Source organism: Triturus cristatus, chromosome 3_1, assembly GCF_964204655.1.
Source record: "Triturus cristatus chromosome 3_1, aTriCri1.1, whole genome shotgun sequence".
Lineage (NCBI taxonomy): Eukaryota > Metazoa > Chordata > Amphibia > Caudata > Salamandridae > Triturus > Triturus cristatus.
This window is the reverse complement of record NC_140583.1, coordinates 736,029,275-736,052,909: the sequence shown is the minus strand read 5'-3', so window position 1 is coordinate 736,052,909 and position 23,635 is coordinate 736,029,275. Positions and strand designations below refer to the sequence as shown.

Sequence of the window (23,635 nt, the reverse complement as noted above, 5' to 3'; positions counted from 1 at the left end):
TAAATACTCTGGGGATGCTCACGGTCATTTAATCGTACATCTGAAAGAAACACGTTAGTGATAGATTTCTTACCTTATAATATCCCCAGGCATCAGACTGGATCCGGAAAGTTTTCGTCAGCAGTACCCCTGCGTGTCGGAAGTTGGCGTTGTGCGGCTCCGCGTCCGTTGCTGGTGTCGTATGCGCCAAGATGACATCACGGAGACAACTTAGGCGCCACCCATGCTCGCTGACATCAGTTCTTTCTTTTTCCGCGCAGCAGCGCAGATCCGAGAGAGAGTGGTACCCCTAGTTAAAAGTTTTAACTTGGTTTCTGACAACTTGCTTTGTCTTGTACTTGACTCCTGGTGCAATAGAGATGGCCGGGTTTAAGTCCTGTGGGGCCTGCCGTTGAAACATGACTGTATCGGACTCTCACGACGTGTGTCTCTTCTGCTTGGGGTACGCCCATGACCCCGAGGTGTGCCCTGATTGTCGGGCCATGGCGCCGAAAGCTTTGCGGGAGCGTTCCTGAAAGTTGTTGGAGGTCCAGCAATCTGTTCCGCTCTGATCAAGGTCCCGATCCCGTGGGAGGTCGAGGGACCAGTCACGGAGCAATCAGCTTCACTCGGAATGAGGGACAGTTAAGTCTCGGCGTCATAAAAAGTCGATGCGACGTCGCTCTGCCTCTACCCCTCACCGGTCGTGGGACGCGGTGGAGGGGGCAGGCGGTAACTCCCCCGCGGCTCCATTGGAGCCTCAGTCGTTGCCTGCGGCCTACTCTCCCTTTCCGGGGCCGCACACGACTTCGGACGAGGTGCAGGCCTTTATGTCGGCCGTGCGCCATTTGTTTGCCCTGCCGGGTCCCTCCGGAGCGCCTTAGGGTGCCGCGGATCCGTCGGAAGGGTTTGCCCCCGTGCCGCCGCCTCTGGCCTCGGCTATGCCGGCACCATACCTTGCGGCGGCGCCGGCTATGGCCTCGGCGCCGGCGCCGACCCTGGATCCAGCTCTGGGGCTGGGCGCGGTGAGCCAGGACTGATATCTTACCCTCCCTTTCCATTTCTTGGAGGGGAGTTTATCCTGTTTCCCAGGGCACCTCATCCCTACCGGCCCCGTCAGCAACCAGTGGACGAAGGGGAATACTGGGAGGGGTCCGAGGACCCTCTTGCAGCTCAATGCGAGGATGAGCCTCCAAACCCTGGTACTCTGTCCCCTTCTTCCGTGGCCACGGAGGAGGTTGGGACTTTTTCGGTGGTTTTGCGTCAGGCAGCTGAGGCTCTTAACCTCAAGCTCCCTTCTGTACCTATCAGGACCAATCTCCTGACTGAGGTCCTGCAGCCACAGTCCTCCTCTGCAGAGCCGTTACTGCCCTTCAATGAAGCGCTTACTGATATCCTGTTGGGCACCTGGATTAAATCTAAAATAGGAGTCCCTGTAGACAAGGGTGTAGCGCGCCGCTATCGCCCGGCACCGGGCAATCCCAGCTTTCTCACACAACACCCGACGCCTGAGAGTCTGGTTGTCCCGGCTTCTGCCTCGCAGAGTGCGTTCCCTTCTGCTCCTCTGGACAAGGAATCTAGGAAACAGGAGCAATTTGGGAAAAAGATTTTCACATCTGCCAGCTCTGGGTTGCGGGCGGTGAATGCTGCGTGCCTGCTAGGCCGCTATTCCCATTCTGTGTGGGACACTGTGGCACAGGTGCTGCCTCAGTGCCCTGTGGAAGCACAGGAGGTTCTCTCCCAAGCCATTACCGAAAGGAGAGAGGCTGCAAAATGTACTATTCGTTGTGGGTTTGACACGGCCGATTCTCTCGGTAGGGCACTTTCCACAACTGTGGCGCTTCGTCGTTATGCTTGGCTCCGAACTACTGGCTTTTCTGGGGATGTCCAGAACACCCTGTTGGACATGCCCTTTGACGGTACACGCCTCTTTGGTGATAAGGCGGATACACCCTAGAACGCTTTAAGGACTCTCGGGCTACGGCCCAGTCCTTGGGTCTCGCCACCACGCGCACTCCCTCAGGGTCTGCTTTTCGATCCTTTCGAGGTCAAGGTCGTGGCGCCCAGGTGCGTTCTTTTCAGACCCGCAAGGCTACGCAGCCACAGTCTCAGCGCAGCCGCGAACTTGGGACCCGCCGTGGTGGGTCCAGAGGACAGCGGACGGGTCAACCCACCACCTCCGCCGTCGTCTTTAATAAATTCCTAGTCCTGTATTTCAGTCCCACCTGATGCCAGTGGGTGGCAGGATTCGCCATCACCTTCCCCACTGGCGCTCCATAACCTTGGACAGGTGGGTTCTGCAAATAGTCCGCAGGGGCTATTCGCCCGCCCTTCGAATCTACATCTCCGGCCATGCCACCTCAGTACCACCGCATATTGGGGGAACACTTCGCACTTCTCCAGCAGGAAGTTACGGCCCTCTTGGCCAAGGGGGCCATCGAGCGCGTTCCAATGCCAGAAGTAGGTTGTGGTTGTTACTCCCACTACTTCTTGGTTCCGAAGAAGGACTAAGGTCTACACCCTTAGACCTCCGGAACGTCAATCGCTTCCTCCGCAAGGAGAAGTTCAAGATGCTCACGCTAACTCAGGTCTTGTCTGCTCTAGACCTGCAAGACTGGCTGGTAGCGTTGGACTTGCAGGATGCTTATTTTCATATTCCCATCATGCCAGCCCACCGGCGTTACCTATGGTTCACGGTGGGCCACTAACACTTTCAGTTCACCGTGCTACCTTTCGGCCTTACCAGCACCCCTCTGGTGTTCACGAAAGTGATGGCGGTGGTCGCAGCTCATCTGCGCAGATCAGGGGTTTCAGTCTTCCCCCTATCTCGACGACTGGCTGTTGAAAGCGGGCTCGCCCCAGGCAGTCTCCCACCTCCAGACAACAGCTGACCTCCTGCACTTGCTGGGGTTCTCCATCAACGTACCGAAGTCGCACCTGATACACTCTCAGAAGCTCCTCTTCATCGGAGCAGCTCTGGATACGGCGCAGTTTCGTGTTTATCCTCCCGAACAGCGAGTCCGGGACATTCGGTCTATGAGTCTGATCTTTTGGCCCTGGTCCTGGGTTTCAGTCAGGAAGACACTGAGGGTGCTGGGCCTCATGGCCTCCTGCATCTTGCGGATCGATCATGCCAGATGGCATATGTGGGCTCTGCAGTGGGACCTGAAGTTCCAGTGGACGCAGCATAGGGGAAACCTGTCCGACTACATCCAGATTGCAGAGGGCACTGAACAGGACTTGCAGTGGTGGCTCACGAACCAGCGTTGGGTTAGCGGCAGATCCCTTCCCCAACCGGAGCACACAGTAGTGACGGACACGTCCCTCCTGGGATGGGGCAGCCATATGGAAGAGGCTGAGATCAGAGGCCTCTGGCGGAGTCCAAACTCCACATCAACCTTTTAGAGCTCAGGGCGATCCTACTTGCACTCAAAGCATTCCTTCCCTCTGTCAAGGGGAGAGTGGTGCAGGTGTTTACAGACAACACCACCGCCATATGGTATTGCAACAAACAGGGCGAAGTGGGGTCGTGGACCCTATGTCAGGAGGCTCTACGTCTCTGGACACGGCTGGAACGTCAAGGCATTTCCTTGGTGGTTAAACACCTGGCAGGTTCACAGAACGCCAAGGTGAACGAACTCAGCAGACGGTGCATTTTGGATAACGAATGGCGTCTTCACGCAGAGGTGGTGCAAGGTCTCTTTCAGGAGTGGGGAGAACCTTGGTTAGATCTATTCGCCACCAAAGAGAACTCACAATGTCAGCAGTTCTGCGCGTTGGAGTTTCCAAGGCGGCACTCGCTAGGCGACGCTTTTCGTCGCGAGTGGAGTTGCGGTCTGTTGTACGCCTTTCCACCTATACCACTTCTGCCCAGAGTGCTTAAGAAGATCAGGCGTGACCAGGCCCAAGTCATTCTTGTGGCACCAGACAGGGCTCGAAGAGTTTGGTATCCCGAGCTACTCAGTATGAGCGTGGATCCCCAGATCAGACTGCCTCTTCGGGAGGATCTCCTGTCGCAGCAACAGGGGACGGTCCTCCACCCGAACCTGTCCAGCCTCCACCACCTTGCGTGGAGATTGAGCGGTGACAGCTGATTCCATTTGACTTGCCTCCCGAAGTCTGTAATGTGATTCTGGCAGCCAGGCGTCCCTCAACTAAAACGGTATACGCCTGTCGGTGGAAAAAATTTGTGGCATGGTGCACAGCAAAATCTGTTGATCCTCTTGCTGCCCCTCTTTCTAAGGTCCTATTGTTCCTCCTTTCTTTGGCCCAGCAGGGCTCTGCTTTGGGCACTATCAAGGGATATATACCTCTCTGCTCTTTCAGCCTTTCTTAGATTGCCTGATCAGCCGTCTCTTTTCAAGTCCCCGTTTGTCAATAGATTTCTCAAAGGCATTACTCACCTTTTCCCTCCTATTCCTTTTGTGATGCCTCAATGGGACTTGAACCTGGTTCTCAAATATCTGATGTGTGCTCCATTTGAGCCTCGTCATACCTGTCTTTTGCAGTAATTGACTTTGAAAACTGTCTTCCTGATGACCATCACCTCAGCGAGTGAGTGAGCTCCAGGCTCTTTCTTGCAAACCTCCTTTCCTGGCGATTCATCCGGACAAGGTTGTGCTTCGACCGCGTCCTTCCTTTCTACCAAAGTAGTCTCTGCCTTTCATCACGGGCAAACTGTAACTCTGCCCACTTTCTTTTCGCCTCCGCACCCTTCAAGAGAAGAGGAGAGGCTCCACCGCCTGGACACAAAACGTGCGCTCTCATTCTATCTTAACCGCACACAACAGTACCGGGTGGATGACCAGCTCTTTGTTGGCTACGTGGGCGCCAAGAAAGGCCGAGCTGTGCACAAGCGAACTATCTCTTGATAGGTTGTCTTATGCATTAAGGCCTGTTACTCTCTAGCTAAAAAGGAACCTCCGGTTGGGCTACACGCCCATTCTACCAGGGCGACAGCAGCTACCACAGCATTGGGAATGGGGCCCCCCTGCAAGACATCTGTCAGGTGGCCACTTGGGCCTCGTTGCATACTTTCACTAAGCACTATTGTCTTGACAGTCCAGTCCAGAGAGACGGGTTCTTTGGCCGTTCAGTTCTCCGTGACTTTCTGGTGTAATCTCACTTCACAGACCCACCACCGGGGTTGGTATTGCTTGGGTATGTATTCAAAGGTAAGGAATCTATCACTAACGTGTCTCTTTCAGATGCACAAGTTACTTACTTGTGTCATGATTTATCTGTAAGAGACATTAGTTAGTGATAGATTCCTTACCGCCCGCCCATCCTCCCCGTTCTGCGAACTGTTCTCTAGGGTTCAGGTCATCCCTTTCAGGGCCCTAGTTCTATTGCACCAGTAGTCGGTCTCTGGCATGGCTCTGCGCTTCTGGCGCGGAAACGTTGTGTACAGAACTGATGTCAGCGCGCATGGGTGGTGCCTAAGTAGTCTCAGTGATGTCATCTCGGCGCGTACTACGCCAGCGATGGACGCGGAGCCACACAATGCCACCTTCCGACGCGCAGGGGTACAGCTGACAAAAACTTTCCGGATCCAGTCTGACGCCTGGGGATATTCTAAGGTAAAGAATCTATCACTAACTACTGTCTCTTACAGATATATCGTTACACAAGTAAGTAACTTGTGCAATAGCACTTCTGTTTGGCAAGATAAGGCGCGGAAACGATTCAAGGTATATTGCACATTTAAGTAGTGGGTTAGAAACATGTTGTTGTAATGATGTTGTTCCCGTTGAGCACAGAGGTATCAGCACATTTTTGTTTTAATGGAGGTCAAAGGTTTTAGTTTATTTGCATCATGAAATGATGTGTCTACGCTACGGTTGTTTTTTTTTCTTCACTTTTTTCATTTTTTTTCACCTTTTTCATTTAGTATGTTCCATTCCATTTTTTCTCATCTACTTTGTGATGGATGTATGTTAATAAAGGATAGATTACACCCCTAGAGGTGTGCATTAAATAACAATCCATAGGTGTTTGGGAAGGGCATTTGGATGGATATGTGTTTTATTTAATTGTAATTACCCCTGAAGATGGTGTTCATTTATGTAGTGTACCAGATTTCCAAAATTTCTGTCAGCTGGTAGGGTGGCCCGACATCTAAAAACATTTAGCTGGGGGGAGGGGGGAGTTAACCTAAAAAAGTTTGAAGACTTCTGCCTTAGGGTCTCTGAACTGGTGCAGCTAAAGTATAACCAATTAATCTGCATCAATCTGGGCATTTGCTGAAGGTATTCTGTGACCCTATATTGAGTCTAAGAACTACCTTGAAGCGAATCTGCTACCCTTGTGGTCAGTGTTTTGGAACAACATTGAAAGAATCATTTTTTTTTAAAAACAAATGAGGGTAACACCTTCTTGTACTTGCTCGCGAGGCAAGGAACTTCATGTCAGCTGCATCTTCAATCCTGTTTCTCTAGGATTTAACCAAACATCTCTGTAACTAAGTATAGAGGTTTAATCTTGGATTGGTAACATTTCTTTTCTAGGAACACAGTAGTCATACCCAAAGAGCAAGTAGGCCGCAGTGAGAAATTGCCTGTGCAGAGATATATGAAATGGACTGAGCTCGTCAGAGACTGGCGTACATGTTATATTTATTGGCAGTTGGACAACCAGGACACAAGGTAGAAACAGAACGGGATGGCAGGGAAGATACACACAGAAATGATAGATATCTTAAATTTATAGATAATTAAAACTGTTCTGAAAGCAGGTCACATAATCTTCGGGATACATTTTCTTTACTTGTCCGTAGTGTGAGCCGATACATCTAGAAAGGAACAAAAATAGTTTGCATTAATTATATTACGAAATTAGTACAAATTCAACGCGAGAACCCCATCCTTATAGAAAGCAATTAGCAAAAGGCCTTATCTTCAGCTAGAAATACCTAGTGTGTTTGCATGTCAGTGTCTGAGACGGTATTTCTTCGATGAGGGGAAAAGAATAATCAATTAGGCAGAGGTTTAGCCTTTTATCATGCATACCTGCTAAGAGTGTCGCTATTTAACTGTGGAAACTAAGGCAGCTTTGTTGAGGACGCCTAATAAAGAAGCCATAGCAGTATTCAACATAAACAAACCTTGCAACATTATGTGACAGCCGGGATAGGTTCAAACTGGTGCATCTCACCAAGAGGCACACCGGCGATTTCAAGAGAACATTTCCAGAACCTTTCAGTAAGAAATATAGATTAAATGGTGGGGATGCAACTGAGAAGGCACAAACCTGTTTCCGCATTCTGAAATCTGCACTGAAATTTAGATCACCCCCTTGTTTCTGACTCATTCGCATACCTGTGCCTGTGTGTTGGGCTCAAGACGAAGCAAACATCCGACCTGGCTGCTTTTTGTGTGTATGATCCCAGCTCCCACAAAGTTGGACGGATTGGGGTCTACCTCCTCCAAAAGGGCCGAACCAAAGCCAATGATCTGTTGGGAAGAAGTACACAATGGTCATTTCACGCCCACCTACTTGCAAAAACGTTCACACTTAGCATCTTAAGACTGAAATTGAAGAATTGATCTAGAACAGTGGGAAGAACACTAGATAGCCAAAAGAACAGAAGACCAAATAGGCTAGAGAAGCTAGTTTGAAAGAACTGTGTAATTAGACTAAACACCACCACACATTCAAAGATGAATTTGTTTTCAACATGTCACCCCATTACTACGATGATATCCATCCATGGATTACTTTTTTTTCTTTTAACATTTCACAATATGATCAGACTGGGAAGAAAATCTCATGACAACTGTATTTTCTAAACAGTTAACAACATGCTACTGCTATGCAGGAAATGTGGTGTCTTCTACCACATAGTGGCTTAAAAGTACTGCTTTGCAGTAGATTAAATGCGAGGTATGCAATGAGAAATTGCAGATTTCCGAGGACTTCGAATTTTAGATAACTGTTCCTAAATATGTTTGCACAGGAGACTGATCTACCCTCTCGTTGACCCCTCCATACAGTTCACACAAAGCGTTACCTGTCCTTTGTTCATCTGACCAGTTAGAGTCCTATGGCCGGTATTGACCTCCATCAGCCAAAAGGCATTAACAATTAGGCACTGAAGGCTCTTCAGTGAGCCCCTCAGCACTACAGCTTAATCATACCACATCTTACAAACATGGTTATCAACATACTACCTGGACTCTAAGAAAGCCTTGTTAAGTGGACATAGGTTGTCCACAATTGAGCCTCCGATGTGCGAATACTGTGGCTAACAATGGAGGGATAAACGAAAGCAAGAGTCGAAAGCCACACTGACCTTAGCCTTTGTGATCTCGGTGTCCATTGGATGCTTTGCTTTAAATATGTTTTGCACTTCCTGTTGTGGGCTGAAAATGAAAGAAACAAAATAAAGGGGAGCACTCAAAGGTGATGATTAAACAATCTGAATGCAGTAGGTCAGGTCTCAGACCAGCACGCCCTGCTCTGCCACTTCACACTGGCTTACCTGCTAAGCTGCTTCCATCGCTGAAAGAAGTCTTGTCCTGCCATTTCCGTGGGCTGGAAGAATTTGTTCAGGGTGATGGGCAGCTTCACTGAGACATTCTGGAATGTTCCGCCATACCTTAGTGGACCAAAAAAAAGATAGAAGACAGAGTTTGGGAGAGTGTTTGAAAAGATGAGTAGGGCACCTGCCAAGAATTTTTCTGCTGCTCTGAAGGCATGCCTCAATCAAGTACTGATAAAAATCAGCAGCACTTTCCACAGAAATGAAGGTTTCCCATGTCATACTTGGAAAGTGATATCATAAATAATGCTCGTAAGAGAGGGCTGATTAACAAATATTATTTGGACAGTGTTCATAAACTAAAACTGATCAGTGTTTACAGTACGCAAACCAGGTGTGAGTTTTTAATCTACACATGAGAAGCATGAACACGAATTTAAAAAACTTAGGATTGTTAGCGCTAACGCAGCCCAACTAAAGCTACCACAATCAATTCATTGCTCTTGCACATGAGCTTGTTACTATGAGACACTATGCAAAAGGTCACATACCTATCTTTGTTGGACTAGCACCTAGTGTTAGTTCAAAATCAATTCAAATTTGCACGTTATCACCAATCTTAGTAATCTGGGAGGGCAATCACTTTGCAACTTACAATACGTTTTATGTCAGGCTGTTTTTCTGTCAACTGGTCAGCCTTTACCAAGTAAGGTGATGTGCACTTAGTCACAAAGCTGATAATGCTAACCTGCATGTTGGACCTTTAACCAGCCTTTCAACTGACTGCGTTTGAGGTATGTTCAGGTGAAATAGGACATGATGAAAGGCACTTCTTTGCACTGTGAGACAACATTTTAGCATCGAATACCGAAAATTAGAACACTGATGGTATGCAAAGTCTAATTTTATAATCCCTTTTGTGCATTGAAAGGGTAAATATAGTCATGACTTGTGTTTAATATACCCTCACAGCTTGTATGTGGAAGCAAATTCTGGAGTAATATCATAATGCTGATGACGTGCTTCTACATTTCAAGGAAACCAGTTCTGCGATAGGTCAAATAAAACGGCAGCAGGACACTTGGCTCCACTGTGGCAAATGGCCCAGTTCTACTCGACCTAGAAGGTGCATAACCTCAAAATGTGTTTATTTTTACATTTGTTTATTTAACAGCTTGTATAATACACAGTCAGGCCCCCGATTAGGGACCAAGGCAGGCATCAAAAAGCATAAATGGTACAAACAATTTCCATGAATAGGAACAACAACACTTATAAACTTCCCACCACCCTCCTCTCCCAATCCCCCACGGCACTGTAGATGATACTGTGACCCCAAAGCAGCATAGCATCACATAAAGGCATTTCGCAACAGTTGATCAGTCCCAGAATTAAATACAGCAAGAGCATCAAATTACAGCATCTATTGCAAATCAGGATTACTCAGGAGATACTTAGATAACGTAGCCCAGAAATCTTTATGGCGTGAGGTCTCAGGCAGTTCCTCAGCATATATCCCAAGTTGATCTTTACAGTAGAGTAAATCCCGGATCCACTTTTTCAATGTTGGGGTAGTTTTAGACCCCCAGCACTGCACAACAGCCCTTTTAGCCAATAAGGTCGAAACAGCCATCAGTTGGCGGTTGCAGGGTTTAAGATTCTTTACCCAACCCAATAGGCAAACATCAGGAGTACACAGCACAGGTTCAGATACAACGTTCGTAAACATAAGCGTGACCTTAGTCCAGAATTTATATATTCCCATGCAAGTCCATGCAAGATGCACAAAATCTGCATCCTCCTGTCCACTACGAACACAGCACGCACTCTCCCGCAGACCAAAACACTTCAGTTGTATCGGGGTATAGTATAACTGGATGATGCGGAGGTTACAATTTGCCGTTAATCAGCCAGTCAGGGTACAGCAGAACCTCCACATGTCCGGCGCCAAAGAATTCCCTAGTATCGCGACCCATTGTTGTAAGAAGGGGAATCAAGCTGTTCTCTTTCCCTAAGAGACGCATTATACAATTTTGTGATCAGGCCACTGTGTTCCTCTCCTGCTAACACCACCTGCAGTGCCAAAAGCGTCTTGGGTTCAGCCGGGTACTCTGGGTAGATGGTGCTAATTGCCTGCCTCACATGCAAGTGAATCTGTTGCGATGTACTAATTAACCAATGCACTCTCCGTACAGTGGTTCCCTGCCTTGCTGCTCAGCCTATGATGAGGTCATATAGAATGTTCAGTGGGTTTGGATTGAAGGGAGAATCAGTTGGTGTGGAAGGGCTGAGCAGCGAGGAGGCTGCTCCTGGTGGGGCACTTTTAGATCAGAACATCTTCCTGTATCTTAGAACCTGTGATGTAACTTAAAGAATAAATCTACTACCTTTACTTACAAGACATGCATGCGTATCTTTCCATGTTTTAACAGAATCCCAGCTTCAAACCCCAGTCCCTGCCATCCTGTATTTCGAAGAGCAACCTGAACCGGCCTTGTTTATAAAGGTCACCTAATTGTGTTATTCCCGCCGCACCCAATGCTTTTAGGGCAGCCGGCTCTTGTGCAGCATAGATGTCTGGATGCGCCGCAAGGGGTAATGTTGGGGCATAAAGATACTGCAATTGTGCAAGTGCCGCAAGCATCTTTCACGCCCATTACCTCAAAATATGTTTAGAACAGTGTTATTCAAAGTCCTTGGAACATGTTTATATTTTGAATTCTATGTCAGGACCGAATGCAAGGATTATGCTATCCTTTCTTCACTTTATTGATAGCAGCCATTTCAAAGTCAAAGCAACTACCATTCCCATGAACCATAGGGAATAAACATTAAAACCACAGTGTCTCCACAGATCGAATGTCCCCTCCGATGCACCAATCAGGAGTCCCCAGGGTGTTTATAGTCCTCTGTTTGTGACCATACTTCCTCTTTCTTCGCTGCTTGCAGCTAAGATAAGTCACCTTTGCTCTATTTGAGTACTGTTTGTAATATTATCTGCAGTATTGTTTATGCGCTTATTGCCTTTGTTTCTTTAATGTGCGCTCATTACCTTTGTAATATGCTGTAGTGCGACTACCATGCGCGGCATACCCCGGTTTCCGTTTCCCTCACGGAGCGGTTGTGACGAGTGCGCGCGCCAAATTCACCTTCGCGCTCCGCTCGTTTTTCGCTGTTTACTTTGCCATCATTTCTGTATTGTGTGGTCTTTGCTCGAAACGCCGCTACTCGGCGCTTCGCTTTGGCCGAGGGAGTCATCCAGCTCCCTAGCGGCTGTTGTTGGTGCGGGCTTGCGGTGGCTTAACGACGCCACCAGAGGGCGCCTGACTAAGTCCTCTGACGTGGCGGGCGTGCTTGGGATTCTGATCATTCCTGAAGCGTCGGAACCCAGCGCCGCACCACCGTACGCGAGTCTGGTCTGTTGTCTGCCTTGCACGCCCCTGACAAGGGTCTGTATCTTGCCATTAGGCACCTTTTAACAGTTTCACGCCCCTGTGTGAACGCCCGGTTGTTTGGGTCTGTATCTGCCATTAGGTAGCTTTGCAGAGTTTTCTGCTTGGGGGTCAGTATATCTTAGGCCAACAACATTTTGTTTCATGCAGAGTCAGCAGCGCAGTTATACTGCAAGGACCCATTTCAGGCAGACTGCCCATAATATATATTCTGCACCAGGGCTGTTTGGGTCCTAGGCTGCAAGCCTTTTTTCTGCAAGCACTGCCCGCCCATATTTTGGCTGATCCCCAGCCACCCGTAGTTAAGGTTAACCTCCTTTACAAATTTTATTGGCCATTGTCTGTTACCCATATACTATGGAGACCTCCCATGACGACGACGTCTACGACGATCAGTGGAAAGAGGACCCTCTGGCGGCTCTTCCCTGGGGCGACGATTTCTATGATGCTGTTGATGAGCACATCCACAAAGCGGTGGAATTCGCCATGACTCCTTTGGAGGAGTGGTTATCCCGCAAAATTGACCAAGCCTGTGAAAAACTGGCCAGGGCCGCGCAATCCTCAGCTTCAGGCCTTCCTCCCAATGACCCTGCCTCAGATGCACATTCCCATTCCTCCTAAACGGGCTAGGGATGCGGGGACGAGATCCGACGCCTTTGCCCGCCTTAAGCAGGTTTTCCTATCTAGTTGTGCTCCCCCTGCAACCCCCTCTTCTGTACCTCCACCGATACCCTCTACCTCATCGGGCGGGGATTCTGATGACCAAGGGGACGTGGATGCCTCTCCTGAGCGGTCCCGTCCGTGGCTCCCTTCCAAGCCGCCTGCGGCTGACACAAACTTGTGTGCGGACATGCTGGACCCAGACGATGTCTTACACCCGCGCTCCTCTGACTGGGCCCCCTCTGATAAAGTCGCCCAATATGTGGCCAGCAGGATTCGCCGTCCGCTCGAACTTGCAACTCGGAATTGCCTTAGGGCAGAATGTCCCTGCCCTTCTTTGGAGGGGAAGGTAGCTGCTACTCTGGAAATTGACCCCAGAATGGCTACCTTCCTACAAAAATTTGTTAAAGACCTTAAAAAGGGCATAGACAGGTCCTGGCGAGCCTGTCAAGATAAATTGTTGGATATCTTGGGGCTCATTACCAAAATTTTGGATATGGCAGAGGAAGCCAAGGTTTCGGGCTCCCTGATATCTCCAGAGCATCTCTCCTCATGGGCCCAATGGGTAGTGGTGTTCCTCGGAAACGCCAACTGCGCGCTTTCCACAGAAAGGCGCAGGTCTCTTCTTATCAAAGTCGATCCCAAGCTCGGGGACCTGGCGGACACTGAGGCGGGTCCTGTGGCTCAGGGTGGCCTTTTTCGTTAACCCTTTATCAAGGAGCTGGGTAGGTTCGTTAACACCTTCACCTCCCTAGATAGGGCTCAAATTTCCATCAGGAAAGTGTTTCGCCCTCGTGTTTTCAGGGGGGCCAGACGAGGTAGGGGTCGCTCGTCCGGCCGTCCAAACCAGACCAGAGGACAAGGCTCCAACCAAGGACAATATCAGGATCAAGTCCGTTTTGGAAACTTGTACCCCCACCAGGGGCAGACGAGGTAAGAACAGAGGCGGCAGAGGAGGAGGCGGCTCCATTTCTTCCGGTGAGTGTTCTCCCTTCTTCCCTTCTAAAAGTGGGGGGCCGTCTGGTGCATTTTTCCCCAATGTGGACTTTATCACGGGGGACGCTTGGGTCCTACAGACAGTAAGGGGCTTTCATATAGAGTTTCAAGGAACCCCAGTCCAGGTAGTACCTCCCTGACCACTTTGTTTTTCAGAGGTAGATGCGGGATTGATCGACCAGGAGGTCCATGCCCTTCTGACCAAGGGAGCAATAGAAGAAACCGTGCCGCATTTAAGAGGTTTTCTCAGAAACCTCTTTCTTGTCGACAAAGTGGATGGGGGTCAACGTCCGGTTATCAACTTGCGAGAATTCAATGAGTGGCTGGTTTACCACCACTTCAAGATGGAGGGAATCCATCTCCTTCGAGACATCCTGCGTCCTGGATGGCGCGTCTCGATCCCAAGGACGCTTATTTAGCGGTGCCCATCTTCCCTCCTCATCGCAGGTTCCGTCAGTTTCAGTGGTGCAACAAAACCTACGGGTTCACCACCCTTCCCTTCGGTCTGTCTTCCGCCCCCTGGTGTTTCACCAAGGTCTTGAGGCCGGTAGTGGAGCGCCTGCAGACGTCAGGCATGAGACTCATTGTCTATTTAGACGACATCCTGCTGATGGCGCAGGATCCGAGAACCCTGTCTCGACACCTACAAACCACAGTAGATCTTCTCCAGAATTTGGGGTTCATGATAAACGAAAACAAATCTACACTGATTCCCTCCCAAAGAGTGGTTTTCCTTGGGTTCCTGATAGACTTGGTGGAGTCCACTCTCAGCCTTCCTGCTCACAAGCTGACAAAGATTTGCCACGAACTTCGGAGAGCTTTAACGCTGGCTCGGATCTCCCTCCGACAATTGGCTCGGATAGTCGGTCTTCTGTCAGCCTCCATTCAGGCCATCTTTCCCAGCCCGCTCCATTACAGAGCTTTACAACGCCTCAAAGCGGAACATCTCCGCAAGGGTCGCCCTTATTCATTCAAGGTGGGCCTGACAACAGAAACAAAGAAGGAGCTTCAATGGTGGCTCTCCCACATGGAAGCCTGGAATGGGTGTGCCATCTTCGGTTCCAAGCCCGATATCGTTATCGAGTCCGACGCGAGCAGATCCGGATGGGGTGCGAAGTGTGGTGACTTCACCACGGGGGTGTGTGGTCTCCTTCGTAACAACAGTTGCACATCAACTGTCTGGAGCTTTTGGCGGGTTCATTCGCCATCAAGTGTTGGACCAAGGATTCGGTTCGCTCCTGCGTCCTTCTCATAATGGACAATATCTCTGCAGTCCGGTATATCAATCATCTAAAGGGCACTCGCGAGCGAGCGCTTTCGGGCTTGGCGGCGAACCTCTGGCAGTATTGCCTGGACCATCAGATCTCGGTCACGGCAGAGTATCTGCCCGGCCAGGATAACCAGGTGGCGGACTTTCACTCCCGCCACTTCCACGATCTGAGTCTCTGGAAGCTACATCCGGGGGTGTTTGCAGATCTTCAGAGTCTTTGGGGTCCCTTCTCGGTCGACCTCTTCGCCTCCCGCCAGTATTACTAACTTGCCAGGTTTTACAGTTGGAGGCCGGATCCTCTGGCAGAACAGACTGATGCTTTCCTCCAGGACTGGCGGGCCGAAGCGGGCTATGCCTTTACCCCGTTTGCAATGATAACCCGGGTTTCAGCCCAGGTTCGCCGGCAGAGAGCGACCATTGTTCTCATCTCGCCGATTTGGAGGTCTCAAGTCTGGTTTCCGGTTCTAATGGAACTTTCCTGGGATTCTCCGATCCCACTCCCCCAGTTTCCTGCTCTTCTTCTGAGTCCAGACGGATGTCCTCACCCATTGATCGAACAAGGCCGCCTGACTCATGGCATGGCGGATTACAGGGGACGATGGGCAGTCCCGGGCCTTTCGGGAGCAGCTGAGACTTTCTTGTCCAATGCCTGGGCAGACAGCACTCGAGCGTTATCGATCCATGTGAAGACGGTGGTGTCGTTGGTGTCTGCGATGGAATTTCAATCCCATGGCAACTGATGTGACCGTCATCTTGAATTTTTTGGCCTCCCTAGCAGAGCATGGTCTCGCATATAGGACCATCAACACCTTCAGGTCCGCAATTTCTGCTGGTCACGCTTTGGTTGATGGTTCACCTGTTGCAGAACACCCCTTAGTTTGTCGACTCCTCAGGGGTATACGTCTGTCACTTCCCCGGAGCCTCGTTATTCCCAGTTATGGGATGTTAACAGAGTGTTGAACCTTTTTCAGTCTTGGCACCCGAATATGTTTCTGTCCAGGAAGGAAATTTCGGCAAAGATGGCCATGCTTCTGTGCCTGATTTCTTGCAGACGGGTCTCTGATGTTAGAGCTTTAGTGTGTGTCTGGTAGAATCTTCTCTCCCACCGGTGTCACGTTTACCATTCGTAGACGCACCAAGTATGGGACGACTACTGTCTCCTATCTTGCTTTCCCGGACTCTCCCAAACTCCGTGTAGTGGCCTGTCTCAAGGCCTACGAGGAGATGACGGAGGAGTTGAGGCCCCCTGGGGAACGCCAGTTGCTCATTGCGCTTAAGAAGCCTCATAAGGCAGTCTCTTCTCCCACGATTGCCCGTTGGGTCTGTTGGATTATGCAGGAGGCAGGCATAGATTTACGAGCTTTTGGTGCTCATTCTACAAGAGGAGCTATGGCCTCCAAGGCCTTTACCCTGGGAGCTCGTCTGGAAGACATCCTGAATGCAGCGGATTGGTCTTCAGACTCAACCTTTAAGCGGTTTTATTTCAAACCGGTTATTGACATGGCTCATTTGGTTGTGAGCAAGCTTTAAACTAGTATAATCCTTGCCTCCGGTCCGGACATAGAATGAAAAATGTCCTAGCTAACGTAACGGAAAGTTTCAATTCTATTAAGGACTCGGAGGCGAGGATTATCCCACCCAGGGTACAACTTGGTTGTTTCTTCCCTCCCTCGTATTGGGGTAAGTAAAATGTTTACGTGACATTCTGGTATTGTGATCTTGTACATGCTTTGTTGCATTCTCTCCTCAGGGCTAAACCTTAGCCACTGCTGTCGCTTACGCCTTCTTTCAATTTTCCAGGGGATTCGAGTAAACAAAACTCCTGATGTGAATCTGCTGGCTGACTGAGCGACGAAAGAGGAAGTATGGTCACAAACAGAGGACTATCAACACCCTGGGGACTCCTGATTGGTGCATCGGAGGGGACATTCTATCTGTGGACACTCTATGGTTTTAATGTTTATTCCCTATGGTTCATGGGAATGGTAGTTGTTTTGACTTTGAAATGGCTGCTATCAATAAAGTGAAGAAAGGATAGCATAATCCTCGCCTCCGAGTCCTTAATAGAATTGAAACATTATATATTCTTCCTCATTACTTTACAGGGTGAAGCTGCAAAGGAGGATACAGACCACAGCAGCTCAAAAAGTTGAAAACTACAGATAGTTCCAAGGATATTAGGCTCATGATGGGCTCTAACTATTCCTTAAACTCTGCTTACTGTTCAGGTTACCTATTATGGCCTATTAATCAGTACATGCTTGACATACAAACCTGATACGCTGCACTCCATACATTACTGTCACTCATGGCAATCCTCACTAGAGTGCTCTCACCTTAGGATGATCATCACTCTCGTAGTAGCCAATTCTTCAATTGCAATAGTTACTACGCAGAGCAGTCTCATGTCAGAAGAGCTACATCTCCTAATGCTCTGTAAAATGTGGAAAGCTTTCTCAAAATCCCAGAAATGAAACAAGTTCATTACCTGTAATTATGGTTTTGCAGCTTGAAACTCTTCTAGATTCGCATGATTTGCACAACTGTGCCATCTAGTGGTTATATTTGGAAGTGCCTAGTCTGGTAAAAGCTTTCTTACTATTAAGTGGGAGCAATTGGTTTCTTTTGCAGCAAAAATGCTCTTCTAGATTCACATGCACATGCTTAAAACGGGTTATGTAGTGATCTCACCTGTTTCGCTGAATGAGTTACAGGAAGGAGTCGGAGCAAATGGATTTTTAGTACTGCCTAACCTACTACTCCAAAAAGAACAATTGATGGACAAAAGGCAGAACAATGTCATACATTCACCCCAGTACAGAGATCTGGACCTAAATACATCATTTTTTGCTCACCATGCCATTCCAGTTTGGACCCAGCCATATACAAATCAGTCTTGACCCAGCGCCGAATGGGAACAGTCCAGCCCAAACTGCCAGGCCAGGCCCTCCCTGGACAGGAAACAAGCATCCTAGGACCGGTTTCGGGCTTTCGGCCCTCATCAGCCAGGATAGCTTGACACCAGTGGCATGGAGATCACAGGACCCAACGTCTGGGCATATCCTTCCCACTCGGGGTGACAAATGCAAAATGAACAATTGATGGACAGAATGCAGTACAATGTCATACATTCACAACAGTACAGAGATCTGAGCCTAAATCCATCGTTTTTTTGCTCACCATGCCATTCCAGTTCCCATTGGGCGCAGTGTCAAGACTGATTTGCATATGGCTGGGTCCAAACTGGAATGGCATGGTGAGCAAAAAACAATGGATTTAGGCCCAGATCTCTGTACTGTTGTGAATGTATGACATTGTTCTGTATTCTTTCCATCAATTGTCCTTTTGCATTTGGATGGGTATGCCCAGACGTGGGTCCCGTGCTCTCCATGCCACTGGAGTCAAGCTATCCTGGCTGAGGAGGACTGAAAGCCCGAAACCGGTCCTAGGATGCTTGTGTCCAGTTCCAGGGAGGACCTGACCTGGCAGTTCAGGCTGAACTGTTCTCATTGGGTGCAGGGTCGAGATTGATTTGCATGTGGCTGGGTCCAAACTGGCAAGGCAAGCAAAAAAACGATGGATTTAGGCCCAGCCCTCTGTACTGGGGTGAATGTATGACATTGTTCTGCATTCTGTCCATCAAATGTTCATTTTGCATTTAACCTACTACTCTATCTTTGAGTTTAAATCTATTCAGTAGTGTTTTATCAGTGTATGTGCAGATGCCCACATGGCCGCTCTGCCGATCTGCATTGATACATTTGCTAAGGAAGGCCATAGTAGACCCTTTCTTTCTTTTTGAGTGTGCTCTTGGTTTGTTGCTTAAGTTTTTATTGGTCAGTGAAGAGCATATCTCAATGGTCTGAACAATCTGGTGTCCCTAGGGCTTGTGTGGAGTGTCCTGAGCTTTTAACGGCTTCTGAGCGAAACTTCGTAGCATGATAGCCTAATGAATCTGAAAAGGTGATATGACCATTGGTAGCACTTTTAGGTGTGTTCTCATGATCACCTTGTCGTCATGTAAAGAATTGAAGAGTTCTTGCACAATTAGTGCTTGCAACTTCCTCATACTTCTCAGGGATGTTATAGCTACTAGTAAAATGGTCTTTAAAGTGCGATGATTGAGTGTAGCTCTGTGCATGGGCTCAAAGGGGTCTTCATTAACCTAGTTAAGATTCCACTGCCGGGTACATGCAGCTGTCCTTGCAGTCAGTAGTCTTTTACCTTGCCCCGTGAATCTCTTAATTAGGGGGATAGAGAAAACCTTCTTTGCACTCCTTGTATATAGGCTGTGAGTGCTGAAAAATTCACCCTCAGTGAAACCAAGGATCAATTACATTCAGCTTGATGTGCGAGGAACCCGACTATGACAGTTTCATTGTGCAAACTGGCTATGAACGACTTGTCCTTGCACCACGCTAAGTATATTTTCCACTAAAAAGAATAAAATGCCCTAGCGTAAGGCCTCTTTAATAATTTTAAGTGTTGCACTTGATAAGTGTAAATGACAAAACTATTTCAGGAGCCATGCCATCTCCTGTAGATCCCCCGGGTGTAGCTGAAAAACCTTTCCCTGCTGTTTGGTTTAGGTGACCTTCTGTAAGGGAATGCATATTTTGTAGATTATATAGTTATAGAAGGGGTGAGAACCAAGGCTGTTGCAGCCATCTTTGTGCTACCGGGATCATAGTCATGTTGGACGCTTTGAACTTTTACAGAACTAGTGGAATTAGTGGAATTGGGGGAAACGCATATGCACATTTCATGAACCAACTGATCGATAGCACATTCCCCTAAAAGACTATGGATGGTAATGTGGATGCAAGGGACTGCATTTTTTGATTTCTTCATTTGCAATTAGGTGCATCTGAGGTTGACCCCAGTGCTGGAAGAGTGTCTCTACTATAGGTTGTTTTAGTTTCCATTAGTGTGTGCAGGTTGTTCTTCTGCTTAACAATCTGCCTCTTGTGTTTTCTACTCCTGGGACATGATTCGTTATCAGTGAAAGTTTTATTGGGATGGTCTGGGCCAGCTGGCATAATGGGTATGACACTGTGCGCCCCGGTTTGTTGAGATAGAACATTGCTGTTGTTTTGTTCATTAGTATTTGAACTGTCTTGTACTGAATTTGGCTCTGAAATACCCTCAGTGACAGTAAAATGATATTCAGTTCCAGATCCTTTGTATTTGGCAACTTCCTGTGCTGACCATAGGAGTCTTACCGGAAATATGCACATATGTGCTCCCCACCCTATGTGATATGAATATGTTGTTAGGATGGCCTTGTGTTAGTGCTGTATTGCATGGCCTCCCCTCCCAACATGCTGGATGCATTCCACCATCTCACTCCTTTGCTGACCTTGTTTGTCACAACCACTAGATCCTCTCTCAACTTATCATTGTTTGAGGCCAATCCTATAGTGTTCTCGTGTTTAGTCTGTGCTTGGAATGAGATGAATGTATGATGCCATAATTCCCAACAATTTCATGATTGTACTACGTGTCCAAACTTGCTTTGTCTGGTGAAGCAGAGTGTGCTAAGACTGCATGTACTCTCCTTAGAGTTGGATACGCCATTGCTTTAACTTTATCAATTTCTCTCTGCAGAAAAGTCTTCCTTGTCTCTGGTGTTGGCGAGTACTTTGCCCAGTTTAAGGTGAACCCAAGACTGAGTAATAGTGGCACCACTCTTGTGAAGGTTTGTGGGCATTAGTGGTAGTTGACTGCTCTTACCTGTCAGTCATCCAGGTAATGGTACACATGAATGGTGATTTTTCTTAGGTGTGGTGCAACCACCAAGAGTGTTTTTGTACACACTCTGGATGCGGAAATGATGACAAAACAGCACTTTGAATTTGTAATATTCCCCTAGTATCAGAAACGTTAGATACTGTCTGTGTCAATGGTATACAGGAATGTAGAAGTAGGCATCCTGAGATCTATTGTTGCTAAATAGTTTCCCCTCAAGTAATGGGGTAATGGAATAGCATCCTGCAATGTTGCAATGTGGAATCTTTGTCTTTTTGTGCACCTGTTCACAAATCTAGAGCAGGTCTCATAGTCACGTCCTGCTTGGGGACTAGAAAATAGACAGAATACACAGGTGCTTCCTTTCTTCAGTGGGAGCTTTTCTATAGCATCCTTTAAAAAAAACTGCTGTACTTCTCTTGGTAAGATCACCAATTGGTTCTTTATGGATCTCTGATGACTTGATGGTTTTGTTTAGTGGTTTGTGTAGGAAATCTGTACAAAAGCAATGCTTTACAATATTTACTACCCACTTGTCGGTGGTGATGGACATACATTGATCAAGGAAGTCCTTTGTCCTCCTCCCACACACTTTCTGTGTTCAACAGGAGGGGAAGGGACACAAGTCAATTTGTGGAGCTGGAGGCAGAACCACTAGAGTTTCAGCCTCGTCTTAAGAATGGCTTTTGTTATGATTGTTGCGGACATTGGGAGGGTGAAGAAAACCCAAACTAGCTGCCTCTGTCTTTAGGTCTGTTACAGGAGAAAATCTCTCTTGAGTTCTCCTGTCTGTGGGTAATCCTCTCAAAGGAGTGTCTATAGGTCTGCAAACCCCCCCCCCCAAGGTTGTCACCATTTCATTTGCTTTCTTCATGGCCTCAAAGGAGCGGTCTACCTCTGGGCCAAAGAGGAGTTGTCCTGTGAGTGGCAAATCAGTGATTTCCAACTGTTCTTGTTGAAATCTCTATGCAGTCATGCATGCCTTCTAAACACTGCACCTGTTGATGTCTGCACGCTATATTTTCTGCTGCACCCACAACTGACATTACACAGCAGTCTGCAATATTCTTTTCCCCCTTCCAAAATACCTTTTTCTCTTTTCGAATATTTTTCAGGGAGGACGACATTAAAATTAGCTATATGCCATTGTGCATCTGCTGCTCTCTCAATTGTCTTTCCTCCGCAGTCTAGTCTCATGCTCTCTTTTTCCAGCAGTCGCCCCATGGATGCTGGTGATACTGTCCATTTCCTTGATGTGGATACTATTAATGAGTCTGCTTCCATGTGCCCTTGTATGTATTTTGGATCCACGCTAGATGCCTTGTATTTCTTTTCAATACATGGCGTAACAGCCAAGGCTACATCTGATGAATTACGCTTGGCAACATCGAAAAAAATGGATTATTTTGTACACAGGATTTAGGGTCTCCAAGAGAAAACAATTATCCTCTTTTGCTACCTCTGTTTCTACCCTAAAAGTCTCCGCTACCTTTTTGACCACCCCATGGGACAAAGTGTTGCCATCTGGAGGGGATGCCCTCAAGGGGTATGTGTCTGCTGCTTTCTGTGGCGAGTCTGCCTTGATGGCTTCCCACAAAGTATCATTCACCGACATCTGGAAATCCATGTCCTTGGCTTTTACTTGTGTGAGAGCATATTCCTCTTCTCTGAGTTTTCTGTTCTGGTTCTTGTCCTTGTGGTTCTTTGACACCTAATGCATTTGATGATTTACATTGGGCTAAACTGTACCTAAAGCCTTCTTTCTCTTTTTTTAAACCTCGATTTCGGCCCTTGGGGCCCCTTTCTTCCTTTCAACGTAGGTGGTTTTAGAAGTTTTACTGTCCTTAGGGGACAGTTTCTTCAAAGGCGCTTGTCCCTCTCTTGACCTTCGACCTCAATCGTCCTCCAAAGTTGAGGCGCTGCCCTTCGGCATCTGCTTACCAGTATGTTTCTCTCACCTGGAAAGATGGGGATTGTCTTGAGCTCCTTCTTGTGCATCGAGGGCTTAACTCTTTGTGGTGCAGTTTTGCTTGATGCTTTTAGCTTTGGCGTTGCAGGCATGGCGTTGAGTGTCTTGTGTTCAGACCCTTCTGATGATTTACGGGAATGGGGCACTGTTGGTTTAGGGTTTAGCTCGACAATCTCCTTTGTTTACTCGAGGTTGGAGTCTCTTGTGTTCTCCCTGAGCTTTCTCGACCACTGAGAAACCCATTTCCTCCAAACGACTGAGCACCCTCTTTTTGCTTCTCCAATTCCGACAACCTGCCAAGTCTGTTGCAGTGCAATGTGCTTTCTGTATTTTCGCTTTGTGCACAAGGAATTTTGGCTTGAAGTGAGCATGGAAAGCAATCCTCTGACGTATGATCTCTAGGGAGGCAAAAGATGCTGACTGGGAGTTTGTCGCTGAGCACAATTTAAAGCTTTTACCCAGGGATCCCACGTGGACTACATATTCTCAGACCACATCAAAAACCCCGATCACAAAGTCCTGAAAACCTCTCCCCAGCATCGAGGGTCGATTCCTATGACCTTTTTTGACCCCATTGTGTGTTTTCTTGAAGGTATCTTGAATGATCTTCGCCATTAATAACCCTCGCACTGCGCCTAACCGGTGGAACTTATTCTCCCGCCCCACTGGCGATCCCAAAGAACTTAGCCAACAAGGATGGTACAGTTGTGGTCGTTGTTGGCCGCAGATTTTATTATGGTTACATACATATTGGCATGACGTCGGTCATATTGGGTTATTTGCGAACTGCCATATCTTTGGACACAAAGCTGTGCCCCCCCATTCGTAGTTTGTTGTATCTCCAGTTCGTAAATGACCCGACCCCCCAACCAGTTCTGTTGTTGGTCCTTGGTATTCTTTCTTTGGTCCAGTTATCACCAGGACCACCATTTGGTTGGTCACCCACGCTTTCTGCGTGTAGGGAGGGGTAGCTTTTTCTCTCCCGGAGTTAGGCCCCAACTCGCTACCTTTTGTGCCCTGCCGACAGGCCGGGTCTGGGCCGCGAGCGCCGTCTCCGTTTGCTACCCCCCTTTGTTGGCCAG

At 48.0% G+C, this 23,635-nt stretch overlaps 1 protein-coding gene across 4 annotated transcripts in view; it reads right to left on the bottom strand.

The window, feature by feature from the left end:
* Positions 1-6,573: 6,573 nt before the first annotated feature.
* AP2A2 (adaptor related protein complex 2 subunit alpha 2) overlaps positions 6,574-23,635 on the bottom strand; it is a 495,736-nt gene continuing 478,674 nt past the window's right edge. For all 4 annotated transcript variants that reach the window (XM_085644892.1, XM_085644893.1, XM_085644894.1 and 1 more), the window contains 4 exons: positions 8,459-8,575; positions 8,270-8,339; positions 7,296-7,430; positions 6,574-6,769 (listed from right to left, as the gene is read on the bottom strand). In XM_085644892.1, coding sequence (XP_085501018.1) covers positions 6,692-6,769; positions 7,296-7,430; positions 8,270-8,339; positions 8,459-8,575 — 400 coding nt within the window. In that variant the 3' untranslated portion in view covers positions 6,574-6,691. The remainder of the gene's footprint in view (positions 6,770-7,295; positions 7,431-8,269; positions 8,340-8,458; positions 8,576-23,635) is intronic.